The 23,497-nt window shown below is 50.6% G+C and overlaps 3 protein-coding genes across 30 annotated transcripts in view; 2 read left to right on the top strand and 1 right to left on the bottom strand.

The window, feature by feature from the left end:
- Window positions 1–405: 405 nt before the first annotated feature.
- Window positions 406–3,355, top strand: HGH1 (HGH1 homolog). Its single transcript, XM_002692546.6, has 6 exons — window positions 406–1,089; window positions 1,162–1,262; window positions 1,353–1,451; window positions 1,659–1,750; window positions 1,840–1,962; window positions 2,039–3,355. Exons 1-6 carry the CDS (start codon window positions 527–529, stop codon window positions 2,216–2,218), a joined length of 1,158 nt encoding a protein of 385 aa, XP_002692592.1. The 5' UTR covers window positions 406–526; the 3' UTR covers window positions 2,219–3,355.
- Window positions 3,356–3,423: 68 nt separating this feature from the next.
- TSSK5 (testis specific serine kinase 5) lies at window positions 3,424–6,599 on the bottom strand. Of its 6 annotated transcripts, none has more exons than XM_025001955.2 (8): window positions 6,006–6,599; window positions 5,540–5,647; window positions 5,178–5,380; window positions 5,038–5,093; window positions 4,607–4,739; window positions 4,397–4,512; window positions 3,850–3,984; window positions 3,424–3,770 (listed from the first exon to the last, which is right to left on the bottom strand). In XM_025001955.2, the coding sequence occupies exons 1-8, from the start codon at window positions 6,207–6,209 to the stop codon at window positions 3,475–3,477; spliced, it is 1,251 nt and encodes a 416-aa protein (XP_024857723.1). In that variant the 5' UTR covers window positions 6,210–6,599; the 3' UTR covers window positions 3,424–3,474. The 6 variants fall into 6 exon arrangements, with proteins under 6 accessions (XP_024857723.1, XP_059730322.1, XP_059730320.1 ...); XM_059874339.1 differs by having other exon boundaries at window positions 5,178–5,374; XM_059874337.1 differs by having other exon boundaries at window positions 5,178–5,647.
- A 123-nt stretch (window positions 6,600–6,722) lies between these two features.
- The window catches only part of MROH1 (maestro heat like repeat family member 1), a 56,343-nt gene continuing 39,568 nt past the window's right edge, over window positions 6,723–23,497 (top strand). For 18 of the 23 annotated variants that reach the window (XM_005215190.5, XM_025001544.2, XM_005215189.5 and 15 more), the window contains exon 1: window positions 13,301–13,361. The gene's annotated coding sequence lies outside the window, so the exon portion shown is untranslated. 23 annotated transcript variants of the gene reach the window in all.

The raw sequence follows: 23,497 nt of genomic DNA, 5'->3' as shown, positions 1-23,497 counted from the left end.
AGGCAAGAACATTATTGGAGTGGGTTGCCATTTCCTTCTCCAATGCATGAAAGTGAGAAGTGAAAGTGAAGTCGCTCAGTCGTGTCCGACTCTTCGCGACCCCATGGACTGCAGCCTTCCAGGCTCCTCCGCCCATGGGATTTTCCAGGCAAGAGTACCAGAGTGGGGTGCCATTGCCTTCTCCGGAGCGGGAAGGTCGGCAGGAGCCCCCAAAAGACGGCTGTTACTTCTCCAGCGACTGTCACGCTCCCCGCGGGCCCGAGCCTGCTTCCGGGCGGCATCCAATCCCACAATCCCCGGGGCCTAGACGTGGCCCCGCCTCTGCGCTCAGGTCCCGCCCCTTGGGTAGAGTCATGGTCTCGGATTGGTTACTGCGGCTTCCGCTACCTGGTGGGCGGGGCCGCTGACCACCTGAAGGTTCCGGGCCTGGCTGAGTGTGCTTCCCCCGAGCTCACCGACCTGCTTGTGGGAGGACGGGGGGGACAGGGGTCAGTCAGCCGATGGCCTAGCTCCCGTAGGGTCGCCGATGTCGGAGACCAGCCCGAAGGCGGAGGCGGCGAAGCTGCTGCCTTTCCTGGCGCTCGGGGAGCGGGCTGACCTGCAGGCGGCGGCGGCGCAGCATGTGCTGGCTCTGACTGGCTCGGGGCCTGGGCGCACGCTGCTGGCCGGCCAGACGGCACTGCTGCGGGCGCTGGTCGAGCTGGCGGTGGCCCCTCCTCCCGCCCCAGCCCGAGACGCCGCTCGCGCGCTAGTCAACCTGGCTGCCGACCCCGGCCTGCACAAGCCGCTGCTGGCGGCCGAGCCCAGACTGCCTGTCCGCCTGCTGGGCTGCGCGTTGGACCCACAGTGGCCCTGGGCCGAGGAAGCGGCCGCCGTGCTGGCTAACCTCAGCCGCGAGCCGGTGCCGTGCGCTGCGCTGATAGAGGCTCTGGCAGCCGCAGAACCCGGGGAGTCGGGCCTGGAGCGGCTGGTGCGCGCGCTGTGCACTCCGGGCTACAACGCCCGCGCGCCCTTGCACTACTTGGGACCAGTGCTCTCCAACCTCAGCCAGCGTCCCGCGACCCGCGCTTTTCTGCTGGACCGCAACAGGTGAAGCTCCGGGCGCTCGCGGGGAGGGGTTGGAAGTGCGCAGGGACGGCACTGAGTGGCCCTTCCCTCCAGGTGCGTGGTCCAGCGGCTGCTGCCCCTTACCCAGTACCCGGACTCCTCGGTGCGCAGGGGCGGGGTGGTGGGAACACTGCGAAATTGCTGCTTCGAGCACCGTGAGTCGTGGTGGGGATGCTGCCTTATGGGGGGAATAGGCTGTTCTCTGGGGCCTCTCTGGACAGGTCTGCATTCCTGTTTCTCCCCAGGACATCATGAATGGTTGCTTGGGCCCGAGGTGGACGTTCTCCCCTTCTTGTTACTGCCGCTGGCTGGGCCAGAAGACTTCTCTGAGGAAGAGATGGAGCGTGAGTGGCTAGGGTCGAGCCTCAGGGTTGGTTTAACAGGAGGGGGGGACGGTAGGGGAGAGGCAGAAGGAGGTGTCCAGATCAGGGCCCTTCTGAAACCTCCCAGCAGGGAGTTGCTGAGCACAGATGAGCCTTACAATGGCAGGGTCCTGCCTAGTGGCCCAGGGGCCAGCATGGAGACCCACTGACTCACAAATTCACCCCTAGGGCTGCCTGTTGATCTGCAGTACCTGCCACCAGACAAGCAGCGAGAGCCTGACGCTGACATCCGTAAGATGCTAATTGAGACCATCATGCTGGTGAGCAGGGGTCCTGCTTCATTAATGCTACCCCCCCAACACACACACATTAGCACACTGACACCTGGGTACCCTCTGCCCTCTTCCAGCTGACAGCCACGGCACCTGGTCGGAAGCAGGTGAGGGACCAGGGAGCCTACTTGATCTTGCGAGAGCTGCATAGCTGGGAGCCTGAGCCTGATGTGCGGGTGACTTGTGAGAAACTCATCCAGGTAGGTGCAGGGTTGGGGGAGGGGTGGGCGTCCAAGGTATGCCAGCCAGCTCCCCACGTGCCTCCCCTGCTGGCAGGTACTTATTGGGGACGAGCCAGAGCGCGGCCTCGAGAACCTGCTGGAGGTGCAGGTGCCTGAGGAGGTTGAGCGGCAGCTGCAGCAGCAGGATCACCAGGAGCGGGAGCAGTGTGAGCGGGAGCAGCAGGAGCTGGAGCTGGGCCCAGAGCCACAAGCAGAGGGAGCTGTACCCACGTGAGGCCCCTGAGGCCTGCCAGCATTTCTGGGCCCACTTCTCTTCACAGTCCGTCCAGGCCTCCCAGACCAGGCCTGCCTGCTGTCCCCTGCTCTGAGAGTGTATCTGGCTGAGAAGCAGAGCTGCCCTTAAGCTCCGCTCCAGGTCTTTGCTGAGGATTGAGGGTGCCTCCATGTGCCCTGTTGCTTCCAGCAAGAATGCTGGCTGCTCAGAGGAGGACTGTTCAGCCAGGGCTGCCCCAGACCTCTGACTCGCTCAGGTGTCTCCAGGTGGAGGGCTGGCAGGGCTGGACAGAAAAACATTGCAGGCCTGAAGGGCCAGCTAGAGCTTCCCAATGAGTCTCAGGGGTGCTCTAGGGGTCTGAGTGCTTGCAGTGCCCCTTGCTGCCAGTTCCAACCCAGGTCCCTCCACCCTGGGGGCCCTCGGCTGGCCCTGCCTGAGACCTGGCCTCACAGGGCTGACCTGTTGAGAGTTTCACCAGCCACAGCCTGTCAGGGTCTCCCAGGGCTGCATCCCCCTGGCCTGTCCTTGGGGTGTTTGCTGGTGCTGCCTCCTCTTCACTCTCAGCACCTTCCCTGTGCCCAGACCCAGCCCTCAGGCCTTTGTGAGCACTTCAAGTGCTATTTCCCAGTCCTGGACCGACCTGATGCTCCCACCTTCCCTGTCTAGCTAGGCCCTCTCCCTGTTCAATTCCCCTGAGCCTTAGCCCCCCAGATCCCATGCCCACCAAGCTAATAAGCCTTGCCCTTGGCCCAAGTCTTCCCCTGGACCACGCTCTGCCCCTTTGGAGCCCGTTGGCCCCGTATGTAGTGCTGAAGGCACTTGAAGAGTCCACGGCCCCAAGCCCAGCAGGCTGTCCCTCACCCCACTGTATTCCCTTCCTGGGCCTCCCACCAAATCTAGTGCCATCTTCTGCCGTGGATCCCTGTTTCCCTGCCCTTCCAGGCTTCTCTCTGCAGAGCACCCCACCACCAACCCCCAGCCCTCTTGTCCTCAGTCCTGGTACTACCTCCAGAGCTGGGGCCAGCTCTACTGGAGCTCAAATCAAAGCTGAGTTCTTTGTGGGTACCAGGTGTCTTCCTCTTCTGTGGTCCCCTCTTCATTCTCCCTCCCCCAATTAAATTAAAGCTCTGGCCTGAAGGTATGTGGACTGTTTTCCAGATGCCCCAACATCCCTCTTCCTGCATTGAGAAGTCCACACCCTTGGCTCTATAGAATAAATGCTTTATCTGGCCTCGCCCCTGCCCTCCCGCCCGCCCTCAGCTAACCAGGTAGTGTCCAGGCACGCTCCAGATGGAGCATAGCAACAGTGGATGCCTGGAGCGACCCACCCTGCGACCGGCTGTCTCCGTTCTCCAGAGCTGAAGCCCGGCAGAGTCTGCAACTTGTCTTGGGCAAGCCCTTGGGGGCTCAGGCGTCAGACTAGAGGCACTCTCATGAGAGGTGCCCTGTAGCTGGGGTCGCCACAGTTGCAGGAGCGACCTTGGGGGATCGGAGTCTGCGCTGGGCTCCACATTGTCCAGGGATGTTTGGAGCTGGGGCTTCTCTGGTTTTTCTGCAATGGATCACAGTGGGAGGGTTAGGAGGGGCGCTGAGGAGCCTCCTACCTGCCCACCCAGCTAGGCCTGCCACACCTGGTATAGCACAGAGTGTGGTGCAGAAGAGCGCATGTGCAGCAGGCAGCATCCAGTGGTGGGTGGCCACCTGCTGCAGGGCCAGGCGAGCTCGTGGGCGCAGCTGGAGCAGGCCTCGGATCAAGTCCTGGCATTCTGTGGGCGAGGACTCCAGGCTGCAGCCTCACTGTAGCGGCCCCCTCCTGCCACCTCTCATGCCCCCAGCCCACGGCCCTCACAGCCAACGATTCTGGCCCCTTGGTGGGGTTGCCCCATGCAGTCTTCCCAAATGGCTAGAGGGTGTCCGTGTTTCGCACGTGGACGGACAGGCAGCGAGAGGTGAGGCAGCCTGACCTAGGGCTAGTTCAGGGTTCAAGCTTAATGGGGCCACCAACCCCAGTTTCCCCTGTCACCACAGTCCATCCCCCAGCCTGGGCTGGCAAAGATGCCAGGTCAGCATCCCCCATGCCACAGCACATGTGGCCCTTCTCTGGACCTAGGTCTGTCTTGCTGCCCCCTCTCCAGGCACGGCTGGGACTTGGGAGGAACACGTGGTGGAGGTGCTCACCTGGTGACAGGCCTGGCCGGAAGGTGGGGCCCCGGCGCATCAGATACAGCATTCCGTGGGGCTGGCACTCCTTGAAGGGCAGCTTCCCAGTCACCATGGCGTAGAGGATGACACCTCTGGGGGTATGGGCTTCTCAGGGCCCACCCCTCCTCCCCGGCCCCTGCCCCTCTTCCCCACCCAGGGTCCTGGAGCCCCTGGGGTGGTGCTCACAGGCTCCACAGGTCGGCCTGCTCCCCGTTGTATTTCTTGCTCATGAGGATCTCTGGGGCTGTGTAGGCCACAGACCCGCAGAAGGTGCTCAGCAATGAGTTCTTGAGCCCGGAACGATTGGCAAAGCCAAAGTCTGCAAGGGACGTGCAGGGAGGGCGGGGCAGGTTGCTAGAGAGAGGGCTCCTGAGGGGGCTGTGGGCATGGGGCACGTGGGTAACTATAAGTGTGGCTGTGGGCAACTGTTGGGTGTAGGCCTCATTGGAGGCTTGAAGGACAAGGCAGACTGGGGTCAGAAGTCTGGAGCAGACCAGTGTAGAGGCTGGAGCCCTGGGCTTGGGGCAAGAGTGGGGTATGTGCGACCCAGGGAAGTTGAAGGTGATCAGGGCTGGCCCAGGCTGGGAGCCTGGTTGGGGGCCGGGCCGCAGGCTCACCACTCAGCTTTAGGCAGCCTCTGTCATCTAGCAGGATGTTCTCACACTTCAAGTCCCTGCGTGGGGAAGGGGAGGCGGGGCTGGACCTGAGCTCAGGCAGGTCTCCACGCGCTGGGCAGCAGGCTGGGTGGCGCCCTCACCGGTGCACGATGCCTGAGTTGTGGCAGTGTGCCACGGCGCTGACCAGCTGCCACAACAGCCTGCGAGCCTCCTCCTCCTCCAGTCCCGGGCAGCGGCGATGAGCAGAAGTGGCGTTGATGTGCTCCAGCAGGTCACCATGGGCCGCCAGCTCCAGTACCAAGTAGGTGCGCCGGCTGTTCGCGAAGGTCTCATACAGCTGCACCTGCCGGGCCACCCCCCCACTGTCACCCCCAACCAGGGCCCTCGGGTGCACAGGGCTGGGGTCTCGGAATGGGGCCAGCCCGAGTATAAGGATCTCAGGAGGTGAAGGGGCGGGCCTGGGGTAGGTAGGAAGGGCCGGCTGCCTGGGGTCTCTGCCCACCACGTTCAGATGCTTGTATGTAGCATTGAGTGATGAAATCTCACGGGGCAGGAACTTGCGGGAGAACTCTGCAGGGGCCTCCGCAGTGGAGACGATCTTGATAGCCACCTGCAGGTGTGGAGGGTGGCCACTGTGCAAAGGCCACAACCCCCCTGGGGACAGGATGTGGTAGAACAGGCCCCATGGCCTTTGTGCATGTGGCCGAAGTTGACTAGGGCAAGGTTCGGTGAGCAGCAGCCTTGGGAGGCAGCACTGACCTTCCCCCTCATCCTGTCCTGGTTACTTATGTGTTCAATGGGTCCAGGAACTGGGAGGGATCAGACTGCCAGAGCCTGGGCCTTCTAGAAGATGTGGGACTAGGAGGAAGCCAGAGCACCTGGGAGGTGCCTGAGTGGAGTTAGGACAGGGGCCACTGGGGCTGACTATGGAACCCCCACCCCGTGGGGAGGAGGCGAGCCTGCCTCACCATGGTGTGGCGCTTGCCCCGCAGGTCAGAGGCCAGCTTGGAGTTGTGCCGCATGCGCTCCTGCGTGGCGTAGGCCAGGTAGACTTTGGAGAAGGCCCCAGAACCAATCTTCTTGGAGGACAGCAGGTAGCCATTGTCCCTGCATTCATGCACCTGCTCCAGAAAGGCTCTCTGGTCCAGCTTCTTCCTGCCGGCAGCCTTCATAAAAATCAGGGCTCTGTGGGAGAGCTGGGGCTACCCAGCACCCCGCAGGGCCGTGGGGAGGGGCTCTGGGAGGTTCAGCTGAGGCTTGACTTGTGTTAGAGGGATGGGGTGATGGGTTGTAGACGGATGGAGCAATGCACTGTGGAGTGATGGGGTGATGTACTGCAGGAGGCCAGCTGGGGCCTGCAGGCCCTCAAGGCTGCAGCCAAGTTTCTGAAGCCTCTCTGGGACAGGAGCAGAGATGGGGAGGGAGGCTAACACAGCCACACAACCATGGACTGGCATGGGGTTGGACAGGCTCTGGGAAAGCAGGAGCAGATTCTAGAATGGAAGGTTCTAGAGCTGTGCTTGCATTGTGCCCTCAAAGGGGTATCCTTCTATTCCCCAGGCATTGCTTGCCCTGAGAACATCTTGTTGGAACCAGCCCTGCCCTGTGTGAGGCCCACTCCACGGGGTGAGAACCCCAAGGGCCACAGACAGCCCTTTTATGGTTTTGGCTGTGCGGCGCAGCATGGGGCATCCTAGTTCTCCAACCGGGAACTGAACTCGGACCCAGCAGTGAAAGGACGAGTCCTAACCACTGGACCGCCCACCTCAAGGAGGTGAGCCAGCATGCACCTCCCTTTTCCCGGCCCCTGCAGTGTTCTGTGAGCGCTGTTACTCGGGGTGGAGCTGTGTTGCCTGCGGGCGCTGTTTGAAGCTGCAACTACCTCCCACAATCCTGCTTCTGTGCACACCAAAGTGCCTGTCCCATGGTAGGCAGTCCACACCCAGGATTTCAAATGTGAACATCACCAAGTGATGCCCCCTTTACAGACGAAACAAGTAAGGGCCAAGTTCACGGTCTCTCTTCTGTGAGCTGGACAGCATAGTGTCTGCAGACCAGATTTGTCCCCACAGGATCCGTGGTGCCTGCAGCACTCCCTCTGCATGGAAATGAGCTATGGATACATTTTCTCCTCCCTGTTGGACTGTGGGCCGCTGGAGGGCAAGGCTTGTGTCTGATATCCCCTGGCTCACCCACAGCCCTTGTCTGGCAAATTGCCTGGAGGATAGAAAATATGGACAGTTTAGCTGGTTTGTTGCTCCATGCGGGTTAGGAAGAGAGAAACTGAGTATTTCAAGGGGAGGGGATTTAACTCGTGATGGTTACGAAAGTGTTACATGGGCTGGAGATGGGGGGAGCCTACACCGCCTCCCTGGCTCCCCCTCATTCCAGAACACAGCTGGAAGCCAGTGACTGTTGCTCAGATAGGTGACAGGCAGGGTTCAGAGTGCTCACCAGCTCTGCTCACCCTCCTCTTTCTCTGCACCCCAGGTCATCCATCTATTTCAGAGCATTGCTGAGTACCTCCCTGTGCTGGGCTTGGTGTCAAGCCCTTGGGAGCCAGTCACAGGCACGGGCCTTTCTCACAGAGCTTACTGTTACAGAAGAGAGACTGCCCTTAATACTCTGTTTTGAGGCGGGGGGCCTCGCGGCATGCAGGGTGTTAGTTCTCCAACCAGGGATCAAATTCACGCCCCCTGCAGTGGAAACAGAGTCTTAATCACTGGACGCCCAGGGAAGTCCCTGGCCTTAATAATTTAATAAAAATTGAATGATGCTGTTATCTGTGCCAGGGCAGCGTGTGTGCGTGCTTAGGAGTGAAAAAATTCAGCTGAGCCTGGGGAGGGTAGGACCAGTGGCGTGTCCTGAACCCTGGCCATGGGGACAGCGACGGGAGAGTGAGCCATCCAGGTATGAGCCTCCCTTGGATAACCCTCCCTTCCTGCCTATGTAGTACCTGGGGGGTGGGAGCTCTTTCTTGGGGGCCAGGCCCCATCTGTGGAGCAGAACGCTGTATCAGCCGTCTACAAGAGTTCTGTCCCGCTCTCTGCACTCTATCCCTAGGACAGAAGGCTGCAGCCCTTCTCTCTGTGAAAAAAGAATCCCCCCATCCCTGCCGTACTGTCCAATGACCAACCTGCCCCCATGTTTAAACTGAGGCCACTTTGCCTCCTCGCCCACAGATCCCTGTGGACCCAGTGAGACGCAGACAAGTTGTTAATGCCGAGGATGTACTGTTGCTGACTGGCCCTTTCTTCTCCAATTGCTTTTCCTTTCCTGAGCTTCTGGAACACCACTTGCTCCTTTCATTTTGGTCTGTGGGCACACCCAGGTGATTTCAGCCTCCGGGGCTCTGCGGGGGCCAGTGTGTCTGTCCAGAACCTGGGCTCCTCTCCTGGCTTCTCTCTTTCTCAGCCCCCAGCTGCAGTTCTTCACAGCACTTTGTGCAACTTACGAATCATTGACTTGCTTGTTGTCTGCCTCCCTCTCCAGATCCCAAGGTCCCAAATGCATATACTTGCTTTTTGTTTTTTTAATCTTTTATTAAAGACTAATAAAATATTTTTTATTTTTTTTAATGTTTTGCTTTTTATTGAAGTATAGTTGATTTACAATGTTGTATTAGTTTCTGGTGTATAGCACTGTGATTAGTTATGCATGTGTATTTATATTCTTTTCCATTACAGTTTATTACACGATATTGAATAGAGCTTCCTGTGCTATGCAGTAGCGTCTTGCTGCTCGCCCACTCTGTGCGCGCTCATTTGCATCTGTTAAGCCGCAACGCACAGCAGCCCCCGCCTTTGGCAGGCTCATGTCTGTTCTCCATATGAGTTTGTTTCTCTTTCATAAATAAGTTCATTTCTGTCATATCTTAGGTTCCACATATGGTGATATCATATGGTATTTATGACTTACTTTCTGACTCTCTTTCTGACTCACTTCACTTAGTATAGTAATCTCTAGGTCCATCCAAGTTACTGCAAATGACGTAATTTCATTTTATTGCTCAGTAGTATTCCATTGTACATATGTACCACATCTTTGGGCTTCCCTGGTGGCTCAGAGGTTAAAATGTCTGCCTGCAATGCGGGAGACCCGGGTTCGATCCCTGAGTCGGGAAGATCCCCTGGAGAAGGAAATGGCAACCCACTCCAGTATTCTTGCCTGGAAAATCCCATGGATGCAGGAGCCTGGTGGCCTACAGTCCATGGGGTCACAAAGAGTCGGACACAACTGAGCGACTTCACTTTCACCACATCTTTATCCAGTCATCTGTCAATGGATATTTATGCTGTTTCCATGTATTGGCTGTTGTAAATAGTCCTGGGGTACATGTATCTCTTCAAATTATAGTTTTCTCCAGATGTATACCCTAGAATGGGATTGCTGGATCATACAACAACTCTAGTTTTTTGAGGAACCCCCTTACTGTTTTCCATACTGGCTGCACCAATTTGCATTCCCACTAACAGTGGAGGAGAGTTCCCTTTTCTCCACACCCTCTCCAGCATTTGTTATTTGTAGATTTTTTTTTTTTTTAATTTATTCATTTGGCTGAGTTGGGTCTTGGTTGCAGCATGTGGGATCTTCATTGTGGGCTCTGTAGCTCTGCAGCATGTGGGATCTTAGTTCCCCAACCAGGGACTGAACCTGTGTTTCTTGCATTGCAAGACAGGTCCTTAACCACCTGACCACCAGGGAAATCCCTAGAGTTTTTAATGATGCCTATCCTGAGTGCTGTGGTACCTTACTAAACTTTTGATTTGTATTTCTCTAATAATTAGTGATGTTGAGCATCTTTTCATGTGCCTATTGGCTATCTGTATATCTTCTTTGGAGAAATGTCTGTTTAGGTCTTCTGCCCATGTTTTTCCCCCAGACTTTAAACTTTTTATTTTGTATTGGTGTATAGCCAATTAATGTTGTGATAGTTTCAGGTATATTCTGCATATAAGTTAAGTAAGCAGAGTGACAACATACAGCCTTGACGTACTCCTTTTCCGATTTGGAACCAGTCTGTTGTTCCAAGTCCAATTCTAATTGTTGCTTCTTGACCTGCATACAGATTTCTCAGGAGGCAGATCAGGTGGTCTGGTATTCCCATCTCTTTCAGAATTTTTCCACAGTTTGTTGTGATCCACATAGTCAAAGGCTTTGGCATAGTCAATAAAGCAGAAGTAGATGTATTTCTGGAACTGTTTTTCGATGATCCTACGGATTTTCGCAATTTGATCTCTGGTTCCTCTGCCTCTTCTAAATCCAGCTTGAACATCTGGAAGTTTACAGTTCACATAGTGTTGAAGTCTAGCTTGGAGAATTCTGAGCATTACTTTGCTAGCGTGTGAGATGAGTGCAATTGTGCGGTAGCTTGAACGTTCTTTGGCATTGTCTTTCTTTGGGATTGGAATGAAAACTGACCTTTTCCAATCCTGTGGCCACTGCTGTGCTTTCCAAATTTGCTGGCATATTGAGTGCAGCACTTTCACCGCATCATCTTTTAGGATTTGAAATAGCTCCACTGAAATTCCATCACCTCCACTAGCTTTGTTCGCAGTGATGCTTCTTAAGGCCCACTTGACTTCACATTCCAGGATGTCTGGCTCTAGGTGAGTGATCACACCGTCGTGGTTATCCAGGTCATGAAGATCTTTGTTGTATGGTTCTTCTGTGTATTCTTGCCACCTCTTCTTAATATCATGTGAAATGCCGGGCTGGATTAAGCACAAGCTGGAATCAAGATTGCTGGGAGAAATATCAATAACCTCAGATATGTAGATGACATCACCCTTATGGCAGAAAGCGACGAACTAAAGAGTCTCTTGATGAAAGTGAAAGAGGAGAGTGAAAAAGTTGCCTTAAAACTTAACATTCAGAAAACTAAGATCTTGGCATCTGGTCCCATCACTTCATGGCAAATAGATGGGGAAACAATGGAAACAGTGAGAGACTTTCATTTTTTTTGGCTCCAAAATCACTGCAGATGGTGACTGCAGCCATGAAATTAAAAGACGCTTGCTCTTTGGAAGAAATGCTATGACCTAGACAGCATATTAAAAAGCAGAGACATTACTTTGCCAACAAAGGCCCGTCTAGTCAAAGCTATGGTTTTTCCAGTAATCATGTATGGATGTGAGAATTGGACTAGAAAGAAAGCTGAGCGCCGAAGAATTGATGCTTCTGAACTGTGGTGTTGGAGAAGACTCTTGAGAGTCGCTTGGACTGCAAGCAAATCCAACCAGTCCATCGTAAAAGAAGTCAGTCCTGAATACTCATTGGAAGGACTGATGCTGAAGCTGAAACCCCAATACTTGGGCCACCTGATGAAGAACTCATTGGAAAAGACCCTGATGCTGGGAAAGATCAAAGGCAGGAGGAGAAGGGGGTGACAGAGGATGAGATGGTTGCATGGCATCACTGACTCAATGGACATGAATTTGAGTAAGTTCCAGGAGTTGGTGATGGACAAGGAAGCCTGGTGTGCTGCAGTCCATGGGGTCTCAAAGAGTTAGACATGACTGAGCAACTGAACTGAACTGAGTTTCAGGTGACCAGAGAAGAGACTCAGCCATACACAAACATTGTCCCCCAAACCCACCTCCCGTGCATGTTGACATAAAATATTGAGCAAAGTTCCATGTGCTCTGCAATAGGTTCTTGTTGGTTATCCATTTTAAATAGAGCAGTGTATACATGACCTTCCCAAAGTCCCTAACTCTCCCTTCCCCACTGGCAACCATAAGTTCATTTTCTAAGTCTGTGAGTCTCTTTCTGTTTTGTAAGTTTATTTGTATCATTTCTTCTTAGATTCCACATATAAGGGATGTCATACAATATTTCTCCTTCTTTGTCTGACTTACTTCACTCAGTATGACACTCTCTATATCCATTCATGTTGCTGCAAATGGCATTATTTCCTTCTTTTTAATGGTTGAGTAATATTCCACTGTATATATGTACCATATCTTCTTTTTCCATTCCCTTTTGATGGATATTTAGGTTGCGTCCATGTCTTGGTTATTGTAAACAGTGCTGCAATAAACATGTATCCTTTTAGATCATGTTTTTCTCTGGATATATGCTCCGGAGTGGGATTGCAGGGTCTGAGCGACTTCACTTTCACTTTTCACTCATGCATTGGAGAAGGAAATGGCAACCCACTCCAGTGTTCTTGCCTGGAGAATCCCAGGGATGGGGCAGCCTGGTGGGCTGCCGTCTATGGGGTCACACAGAATCGGACACGACTAAAGTGACTTAGCAGCAGCATGGTAGCTCTAGTTTTAGTTTTTAAAGGAACCTCCATACTGTTCTCCATAGTGCCTTTGCCCATTTATATACATATGTGTATATATATATATATATATATATATATATACATTGTATATATTGTATATATGTGTGTGTGTATAGATATATGTATATATACACATTGAGTTCTACGGCCTGTTTGTATATTTTGGAAATAAAAGTCTTGTTGGTCACATCATTTGCAAGTATTTTCTCCCATTCTTTAGGTTGTCACTTTATTTTGTTTATGGTTTCCTTTGCTGTGCAAAACCTTGTGAGTTTAAGTCCCATTTATCTAGTTTTGGTTTTACTTCCACTGCCTCAGAAGAGTGATCTAAGAAAACATTGGTACCATTTATGTCAGAGAACCTTTTCCCTGTGTTCTGCTCTAGTTTTATCGGTGCCTTCACATTGTGATTCCCAGGGACTATTGGCAGACTAGATATGTGCCTCGTGTGTTCAGGTGTGTACCTGTGTGTAGAGGGGCCTGTGGCCCTGGGCTCTTTGGGGTTATTTGTTGGGTGTTCGTGTGTGAGAGATATAGGGCATGACAGTTCCTGCCTGTGTCCAGGTCTAGCCCACCTGGCGTGTGTTCCTGGACAGGTATGTGTTTGCAAAGGGACTGGGTTTGGGTACATCGGTGCCCCAGGTATCTCAGGGTATGTGGGTCTGTGTCTGTGTGACAGGATCACCGTGGTGTGTCGGGAGGGGTCACAGAGCAGAGTGGCAAGCAGGCCCGGTCCCTCACCTACGCAGTAACCTGCCACACCCCTTGAGGCCCACAGGGCGGCCAGACTGGAGCCCAACAGTCAGATGTGGCGGTCACAAGCCGGCTGGGGGCGGGGCCGAGAGAGAGAGAGAGAGGAGAGACACGATCTCTCAACCAATGAGCGCAGAGATCGTGTGGGGGCGGGGCCAAGTTACCGCGCGGTGGGAGGCAGTTGGCAGGGGGCGGGCTCGTCGCGTGGCCCCGCCCACTCCGGTCAACGGCTGCAGCGAGGGCGGCTCCGGGGGCCGCGGCCGCGGCGCCTCCTCTGGTAAAGGGCGGACAGGTCCCGGGGGTCGGAGCCGGCCGCGGTCACTCGGGGAGGTGCCCCTCGGGAAAGCCTGGGTCGCAGACCTTTGGGTCGCCCCCTTGGCCCGGCCGCCGCGGGAAACCGAGTCAGGGGGTGCCTCTCCAAAGTCACCAGGCGAGCGCAGGGACGGTCCCGGGCTTCGCGGGGCTGAGCCCGCCCCCTTCCTCGGGCTCAGGTGCGCCCAGCCCCGCACAGAGACGGATTTGCCGCGTCACAACCCGGAAGAGCGGCCTGGGAGTCCAACCGCTCACTTTCTTCCTCGCCTGGCGTGCGGAGCGCGTCCCCCTGTGCCCGGCCCCTCCCAGGGTGGGACTCGGGATACTCGGCCCGTGCCTGTCCCTCCCCCCACCCCGGGGGGCGTTCATTCTGTCACTTTTCGGAGGCGTGTGGTCCACCTCCTTGGTTCCCCAGGGGAAAACGGGGGTCCTCTGTGGGAAACTCATTCTAAACCCGAGGGTCCCAAAGCGCAGGTACCATTGTATTCTTTCTACTTTCTCTTTGGCGTGAGAGGAGGAGGCGGTCCAGAGCCGGGAGGTAATGTGTCCTCAGTCCTGAGGGTTACTGGTCATGCCCTGTAGGTGTGAAGCTGGAGAGGCTGCAGGAAATTCCTCTCTAAATCTGGGTGAGAGCTCGGAGGTGCTTGGCCACGGCTGGCCCCCAGTCCCTGGACTCTTAGGCCCAGTTTTGGGTTCCGGTTTTCTGTAGCATCAGCTGAGCTGCAGTGCAGCCGTAGGGCCTGGTAAGAGGGCTCTGTGTGCGTGGTGGTTCCCATCTGCACACTCTACAGAGGTTCTCCTTTGCCAGCCCAGCGGCATAGGGGAGGGGCTGACTGGAAAGCTCAAGGGTGATGAGGCACAAAGGGGGGTAGGGGGCAGAGGGGACTTTTGTGGCAATGTTAGCTGGAATGGCTGTCTGCTGCGGGGCCAGGCGGGGTTGGGGTGGAGGCTGGTTTGAGGGGACCACTTTGGAAAGGGAGGTGGTAGAGGTGGAGAAGGTGAGTCACTATAGAGTGTGGGGATGGAGGTGGAGGAACAGGAAGGGGTGATGCTGCTTCTGACCTGAGAGCTAAGTGCATGATGACACAGAAGAGGCAAGTGACCTGTGGGTTGGGGAGGGGTTGGGTGACAATCGTGTTGGAGCTGTTGGGTTTGTGGCGATGATGGTCCTGGTGGAGATGGCCAGCAGGCCCTGGGCCCCAGGAGACCTATGTGGGAATCATCTGGTGGGACACTTGAGTGGTGGCAGGATTATGATGTGGTCACCCCTTTGGTCCTGACAGCCAGAGGGCCTGGGAATGCGGTTGTCAACAGGGCTTTTGGCTGCCACGACTCAAGTGAGCACGCACCTCAGGTCTCTCTTTGTTGCTAAAGTGGAATGACCAAGTTGAGCTGTCTTGGTTACCTTGATATCAATGTCCAGGCTGACGTGGATTGTTGTTGCTGCATCTTACTCCACCAGGACTGCCTGCTGAGGGCCCCAGTAGATCAGAGGTGGAACCCTGGGGTTCTTGCTTGCTCCCTGGAGCTCATAGCTGCCGCCTATGCCTGGAGGCAGGTATCTGTGCTTAGTTCAGACCCAGGGCCTACCGAGGCACCAATGAGCAGCCCAGATTGCGTGAGCCCTTTCATGGAGCCAAGTTACTTGACTTTCTTGAGGCAGGCGCTCCAGGAGAGTCCCTGCTGTTGTTCAAGGAATGCTGGCTGCTGGGCGTCTTGAGATGCGTGCTTTCCTCACTGAGCTGGAGAGCCAACCACTTCTGGGGGGTGACACCGCTGGCATGGCTTACATTGAGAAGCAGTGCTCTCCAGGAGCTGTGAGCAGTGAGCTGTGGACTGTTTCCAGGTCATCTGCCCCAGTTCTTGTTGGTGACTCTGGAAGTTGGTTCCTGCTCTGGCTCCTGTGCTGGGAGGGAAAGACCCTGGGCCTGGTGGGGCTATCCTGTGACCCCCTGCTGGGCTTCCTGACTTCCTAGTCCCCCCTCACACACCTGCCTTCCATACCACTCCTGTTGCCTCTGGGCTGGGAGGTATGTGACCCTCCTAGCCCTCCCACACCCCATTCTGAGCCCCACCCAGCTCAGTGAAGTGGTCCTGTACCACGGTTAGGTTTGTCAGCTCACGTGGCAGTTGAAATACAAGTAGGCATCTTTCAGGCCAGGGCTCTGTGGGCAGGGGCAGTACCTGGTGGGCTTTTACTAAATGTCACTGAATCAATGCTGACTACTGGTGAGCATGGGGGAGGGGGCAGCTGCTTCCTCACTGGCCCACAGTGTGTCCAGTGCAGGGAGGGAAGGCCCTGATGGCTCTGCCCTGTGCCATGTGCCAGGAGCATCAGGGTGGGCAGGCGGGCAGCCGTGGAGGGGAGTATAGGAGCCAGTCCTGGTGGAGTCCTGCCCCACTGCTGACCAGCTGCTCACAGTGTGCCCGTCTTGGACTTACTTGGCCATGCAGATTCAGGAGATGGTGCCTCTAAGGTGCTTCCCGCGGGAGGCAGGGAGCCTCCTGGGCCCTCCCCTGTCTGTGTGCCCCCTTCCTCTGTGGTGGTTACACCTGGCTTTGCCATCAGCACTGTGCTCACAGGTCAGTTATCTCCTGGCCTGGGGCAGGGGCCGCAGGTGGAGACCTTCAAAACCAGTCAAACCCAGGTAATCTATACTTACCTGGCTCCCACTTCTTTTCCAGTGCTTGTTTTTTCAAATCTAACCAGATCCCTGATTGACATATGTGTTTTTATGACACTCCGTGGGCTTCTGTAGATGGGTATTGGAAGATGGACGATCCCATCACAGAGTGGGACCATTCAGGCTTGTAGGGAACACTTCACAGGCTCTGCTGGCTGTCCCCACCTATGTGTGGCCACTGCAGGCCTTGCTCCCCGCCCCTCAGTCCTGTGGGGCAGTGAGGGGAAGTGGCGGTGCACGGGAAGTGGAGTCCTGGACTGGTGGTCTTCTTTGTGCCGCCTGTCTTCCTGTTCATCTTGTTGATGTGGGTGCACTTCTGTGCATGTTAATGTTAGGCAGATTGGGCTCTTGTCATACCTATAATGAATGGTTTGACCTATTTTGTCTTTCATTTACTTAATGCTCTATTGAGGATGGGGTGAGGTCTGAGAGTGTACAATTGTGGGCATAGGTGTATGTATGGATGTGGTCTTGAGTTTATGTATGCTTCTGATTTTCAGAAATTAAAAAATTTCATATAGTCCAACTGAAAGCTTTCATTAAGATATGTGGAGTTTTGTGTCTGGCTTAGAAAGTCCTTTCCTACTCTACGACTGTAAGATATGTCTTTGTATTTTCTACTTAGGACTACATTTACTTTTTACACATGATCCTTATATCCATCTAGCACTTATTTTGGGGTAAGGAAAGATGTAGGGAAAACTAATTTTTTCCCCTGAGTGCCTACCAAGCTGTTCCTACACTATTTGTTGGCTAATGTCTTTATTATTTAAAATTTTCCCTTTTTATTCCTTATTGGTGTTTATTTCTGGATTCTCCGTACAGCTCTGTTGATTTGTGTGCCTCTTATAACAAAGGCATAGTTTTAATTATGGCAGCATTTTAGTACATTTTAACATAACATAAAATGGACTGGAATGGGAAAATTTAATTCAGATGGCCATTATATCTACTACTGGGCAACAACGCAGCAGTGGCCACAGGACTGGAAAAGGTCAGTTTTCATTCCAATCCCAAAGAAAGACAATGCCAAAGAACGTTCAAACTACCACACAATTGTACTCATCTCACACGCTAGCAAAGTAATACTCAAAATTCTCCAAGCCAGTCTTCAACAGTACGTGAACTGAGAACTTCCAGATGTTCACGATGGATTTAGAAAAGGCAAGGAACCAGAGATCAAATTGCCAAAATCTGTAGGATCAGCGAAAAAGCAAGAGAGTTCCAGAAAAACATCTACTTCTGCTTTATTGACTATACCAAAGCCTTTGACTATATGGATCACAACAAACTGTGGAAAATTCTGAAAGAGATGGGAATACCAGACCACCTGACCTGCTTCCTGAGAAATCTGTATGCAGGTCAAGAAGCAACAGTTAGAAGCAGACATGAAACAACAGACTGGTTCCAAATTGGGAAAGGATTATGTCAAGGCTGTATATTGTCACTCTGCTTATTTAACTTATATGCAGAGTACACCATGCCAAATGCCAGGCTGGATGAAGTACAAACTGGAATCAGGATTGCTGGGAGAAATATCAATAACCTCAGATATACAGATGACACCACCCTTATGGCAGAAAGCGATAAAGAACTGAAGAGCCTCTTGATGAAAGTGAAAGTGGAGAGTGAAAAAGTTGGCTTAAAACTCCATTCAAAAAATGAAGATCATGGCATCCTGTCCTATCACTTCATGGAAAATAATTAGGGAAACAATGCAAACAGTGACAGACTTTATTTTTGGGGGCTCCAAAATCACTGCAGATGGTGACTGCAGACACTTGCTCCTTGGAAGAAATGCTATGACCAACCTAGGCTGCATATTAAAAAGCAGACATTGCTGACAAAAGCCGATCTAGTCAAAGCTATGGTTTTTCCAGTATTCATGTATGGATGTGAGAGTTGGACTATAAAGAAAGCTGAGCACCGAAGAATTGATGCTTTTGAACTGTGGTGTTGGAGAAGACTCTTGAGAGTCCCTTGGACAGCAAGGAGGTCAAACCAGTCAATCCTAAAGGAAATCAGTCCTGAATATTCATTGGAAGGATTGATACTGAAGCTGAAGCTCAAATAGTTTGGACACCTGATTCGAAGAACTGGATTAGAAAAGACCCTGATGCTGGGAAAGATTGAAGGCAGAAAGAGAAGGGGATGGCAGTGGATAAGATGTTTGGATGGCATCACTGACTTGATGGACATGAATTTGAACAAGCTCTGGGAGTTGGTGATGGACAGGGAAGCCTGGTATGCTGCATTCCATGGGGTTGCAAAGAATTGGACACGACTGAGCGAATGAACTGAACTGAACATAACATAGGACAAATCCCGCTGTTCACAGACTTTTCAGAATTTAGTTGGCTACTGTTGTATGTTGATTCTTCCATATGAATTTGGAACCATTTTATCAAGTGGAATCCTCCAGTAGCCTGATTCACATTTTTATAAATGAAAGAGAATTGACAGTTTTATAATATTGAGTCTTAGATGAGGATTTTGAGTCTTTTCCTTCAATGAACAGTGTTTTGTTTGTTTTTTGAAATTGTGTATATGCCAAGAATATAAATCAAAGCTTTATCTGTGTGCATGGTGGGCTGAAGGCAGATCAGCATGCATATCTGCTGTTCAGAAAGAATGCCACTATCCCTGTAGGAGCAAGGACTGGGGAACCCTGGGTCATCTGCTGGAGGGGTGACAGTGTCCTGGGGGAGGTAAGTGATTGACCTCTGAGGAATGAATGTGTTCTGTGGGGTGAAGAGGACAGGGTGGGGTGTTTGTAGGGAGCAGCAGAAGCAGAGGTACAAGAGCCCAAGCCCTGGCCCAGGGCATTCAGGATGCCTGAAGCATGAGGGATGAGAGAGGAGCAGAGAGGGACTTGGGTCTGGGTTGCAAAAGTCTTTGTCGAAGGTATTGCTTTGATTCTGTGAGCAGCAGTGAAGACCACTGAGCAGTGGTGTGGCATGATACAGCCTGTGTTTGATGAAGACCAGCACTCTCAGGGTGGAGGAAGTGGCCAAGGCAGCTTTAGGAGAGGCAGCCATCAGAGATGGGCTCTCAGAGGGGGAGCAGGGCACCTGCTGCCCGATATGAAGGGTTGGAGCAGGGTGAGGAGGCGGGTGGCTAATGTTGATCACAGTATGTCTGTCACTGAGTGGTGTGATGTGTGTCTGCTACCAAGTGGTGTGATGTGCCATATAACTCTTGAAGTCATGTAGTATAGGTTCTCCATTTTTTTTATTCAGAGTTGTCTTGGCTATTTTAGGTCCTCTGCATTTCCGTATGAATTTTAGAATCAGTCTGTCAGTTTCTACAAAAAACATGCTGGGATTTTGATTGGGAATGCATTCAATCTGTAGATCCATTTGCAAAGAATTGATTTCCTTGTACAGTATTTCTCTCCATTTATTTAAGTTTTCTTTTATATCTCAGCAGTGTTTGATAATTTTACTGCATTGTCCATCTTTTGTCAAATTTGTCCCTAAATATTTCATATAATTTTTGCTCAATGGCAGATGTTGTGGCTTTTTCAATTTTTGATTGTTTGTTGTTAGTATATGGAAATATAGTTGATTTTCTAATATTAATGTTTTTTAAAAATTTAATATTTATATTTTGTGATCTTGCTAGATGACTTATTGATCTGGTTCCAACTCTAGATTCTGTAGCATTTTCTGCATAGATGATGACATCACCTGTGAATAAAAATAGTTTTACTTCTTTTTCAATTTGGATGTCTTATTTTTTTTCTTGCCTTATCTCACAGACTAAATCCTCCAGCTGACAGTGAATAGAACTAGTGAGAGTAGGCATCCTTGCCTTGTTCCCCATCCTGTAGGGATTGCATTTAGTCTTTTACTGTTAAGTATAATGTTCCTATAGATTTCCCTTTGGTGCTCTTTATCAGATTGTGGAAGTTTTCTTCTGTTCCTGTTTGTTGATAATTTTTATTATAAGTGGATGTTGGATTGTGACAAATGCTTTTTCTGCATTTATTGAGATGATTATGTGGTTTTTATTTTTTGGTCTGTTATTGTGATTTACAGTGGCTGGAGTTAAAACTACCAACCAACCTTGCACTCATGGAATGACCCAATTTGGTCATGAGGTATTATCATTTTTACCTGTTGTTGGATATGATTTGATAAAATATTGTTAAGAAATTTTGCATCTGTGAAGGATATTGATCTATAGTTTTCATTGTTGTGTCTAGTTTTGCTATCAGAGTAATGCTAACCTCAGAGAATCAGTTGTTAAGTGCTTTTTAGGTTCAGTTTTTCTGGAAGAATGTGTGTAGAGTTGGAGTTGTTTCTTCCTTAAATGTTTGATAGAATTCCCCAGGGAGGTCATGTAGGCCTAGAGTTTTCTCTGTGCGAAGGCGTTTAACTACAACTTCAATTCTTTGTTAAATATAAAGCTATTTTTTTCTTTCTTTTTTTTTTTTTGACTGTGCCACATGGTATGGGGTATCTTAGTTCCCTGACCAGGAATCAAATCTGTGGACCCTGCAGTGGAAGTGTGGAGTTTTAACCACTGGACCACCAGGGAAGTCCTAGATTATCTATTTTTTCTTTTTGTTTTTAATCTATTTTTTCTTGAGTGAGCTTTGATAGTTTGTGTTTCAAGGAACTTGTCTATTTCTTTTGTTTTTTGATTTTAATAATTTTTTATTGAGGTAAAATTGACTCATCTATTTCTTTTAAATTGTCCAATTTACCTTCGACAAGTTAGATATATTCTTATTATCCTTTTAATATCTGTAGAATCTATTTGTTCTCATTCTTAAGATTGGTAATTTGTGTTGTCCCTCTTTTTCCTGATCAGTCAGGCAGGTTGGTTATCAAATTTATTGATCTTCTTAGATAACTAGCCTTTGGCACTTTTATTTTTTTTCTTATTTCTTTATGTACTGATATTTATGATTTTAATTCTTTTGCTTCTTTTGCGTGTGTAATTTCTTAAGGTAGGATTTAACGTTGTTGACCTTAAAACTAAAAGAGGTAATTATTTTACCAGCAGAATGTGTTTATCTGGGAATAGCAGAGAATTGCAACTCAGGACAGCCATACTATAGCAAAAACTATATAAAACTAATTCCAGCTGAGCTATTTCAAATCCTAAAAGATGATGCTGTGAAAGTGGCAGTAAACATGCCAACAAATTTGGAAAACTCAGCAGTGGCCACAGGACTGGAAAGGTCAGTTTTCATTCCAATCCCAAAGAAAGGCAGTGTGAAAGAATGTTCAAACTACTGCACAGTTGTACTCATTTCACACGCTAGCAAAGTAATGCTCAAAATTCGCCAAGCTGGGCTTCAGTAGTACATGAACCAAAAACTTCCACATGTTCAAGCTGGATTTAGAAAAGGCAGAGGAACTGGAGATCAGATTGCCAACATCCATTGGAAGAAAAAGCAAGAGAATTCCAAAAAAATATCTGCTTCTGCTTCATTGACTATACCAAAGCCTTTGACTGTGTGGATCACAATAAACTGTGGAACATGGTATGGGGTATCTTTGTTCTTGTATCTTAAAGAGATGGGAATATCAGATCACATTACTGGCCTCCTGAGAAACCTGTATGCAGATCAAAAAACAACAGTTAGAACTGGACATGGAACAATGGACTGGTTTCAAATTAGAAAAGGAGTACATCAAGGCTTTATTTCGTCACTCTGCTTATTTAGCTTCTATGCAGAGTACATCATGCAAGATGCTGGGCTGGATAAAACAGAAGCTGGAATCAAGATTGCTGGGAGAAATATCAATAACCTCAGATATGCAGATGACACCACCCATATGGCAGAAAGTGAAGAGGAACTAAAGACCCTCACTTGATGAAAGTGGAAGAGGAAAGTGAAAAAGTTGGCTTAAAGCTCAACATTCAAAAAATGAAGATCATGGCATCCTGTCCCATCACTTCATGGCAAATAGATGGGGAAACAATAGAAACAGTGACAGATTATTTTCTTGGGCTCCAAAATCACTGCAGATGGTGACTGCAGCCATGAAATTTAAAGACACTTGCTCCTTGGAAGAAAAGCTATGACCAACCTAGACAGCATATTAAAAAGCAGAGATATTACTTTGCCAACAAATTTGCGAATAGTCAAAGCTATAGTTTTTCCAGTATTCATGTATGGATGTCAGAGTTGGACCATAAAGCAAATTGAGTGCTGAAGGACTGATGCTTTTGAACTGTGGAGTTGGAGAAAATTCTTAAGAGTCCCTTGGACTGCAAGGAGATCAAACCAGTCCATTGTAAAGGAAATCAATCCTGAATATTCATTGGAAGGACTGATGCTAAAGCTGAAACTCCAATACTTTGGCCACCTGATGTGAAGAGCTGACTCATTAGAAAAGACCTTGATGCTGGGAAAGATTGAAGGCAGGAGGAGAATGGGATGACAGAGGATGAGATGTTTGGATGGCATCACTGACTCGATGGACATGAGTTTGAGCAAGCTCTGGGAGGTGGTGAAGGACAGGGAAGCCTGGTATGCTGCAGTCCATGGGGTTGCAAAGAGTTGGACACAGCTGAACGACTGAACAACAACAATAATAGGCAAGTCCAGCAAACAAAGGAGAGGAAGTTACTTTGCAGAGAAAAGGAGGGGTTGCTCTGAAAGAAAGTCTATGGGAGGGAGGGATGTTTAGGATGGTGGTGGCTTCCCACTCTCTGAGCTGAGAAGGTTCCCATCTGCTGGGCTTGTGGCCTGTCCCAAACCAGAGATGTCTTCCTGCTGGGAATGCAAGTCATGGCTCTTCTTGTTGGCTTTGTGATTCACTTGAAGTGGTGTGTGTGGGATTGCCCCCTCTGGCTTCCCCTGCTAAATGAGGTTACTGTTGTTCAGATCCACAGTGTCATTCTTTTCTAATACAACCATTTAGTGCTACTTATTTCCCACACATTTTTTATTTTTTTTTTAATTTCTCCCACACATTTTAATATGTTTTCATTTTCATTCACTTTAATTTCATTTTTTGCATTTTTTTGGTCTCATGAATTATTTTAAAGCATATTCAGTAGTTGATAAATACTCAGATTTCTCAGATAGCTTTCTCTTATTGATTTCAAATTTAATCCCATGTGGTCAGAGAACAGGGGCTTTCCAGGTGGCGCTAGTGATAAAGAACCTGCTGGCCAATACAGGAGACTTAGAAAACGCAGGTTTGATCCCTGGGTGGGAAGATCCCCTGGAGGTGGGCATGGCAACCCACTCCAGTATTTTTGCCTAGAGAATCTCATGGACAGAGGAGCCTGGCGGGCTACAGTCTATAGAATCACAAACAGCTGGACACGACTGAGCGACCTGGCAGCACAGAAAACATACTTTGTATGACTTGAATACTTTTAGGTTTATTGAGACTTGTTTTATTGCTCAGAATATAGTCAATCTTGGTAAATGTTTCATGAGCTTTTT

The sequence above is a fragment of the Bos taurus genome, chromosome 14 (assembly GCF_002263795.3).
Source record: "Bos taurus isolate L1 Dominette 01449 registration number 42190680 breed Hereford chromosome 14, ARS-UCD2.0, whole genome shotgun sequence".
Lineage (NCBI taxonomy): Eukaryota > Metazoa > Chordata > Mammalia > Artiodactyla > Bovidae > Bos > Bos taurus.
This window is presented reverse-complemented; position numbering and strand designations above follow the sequence as displayed.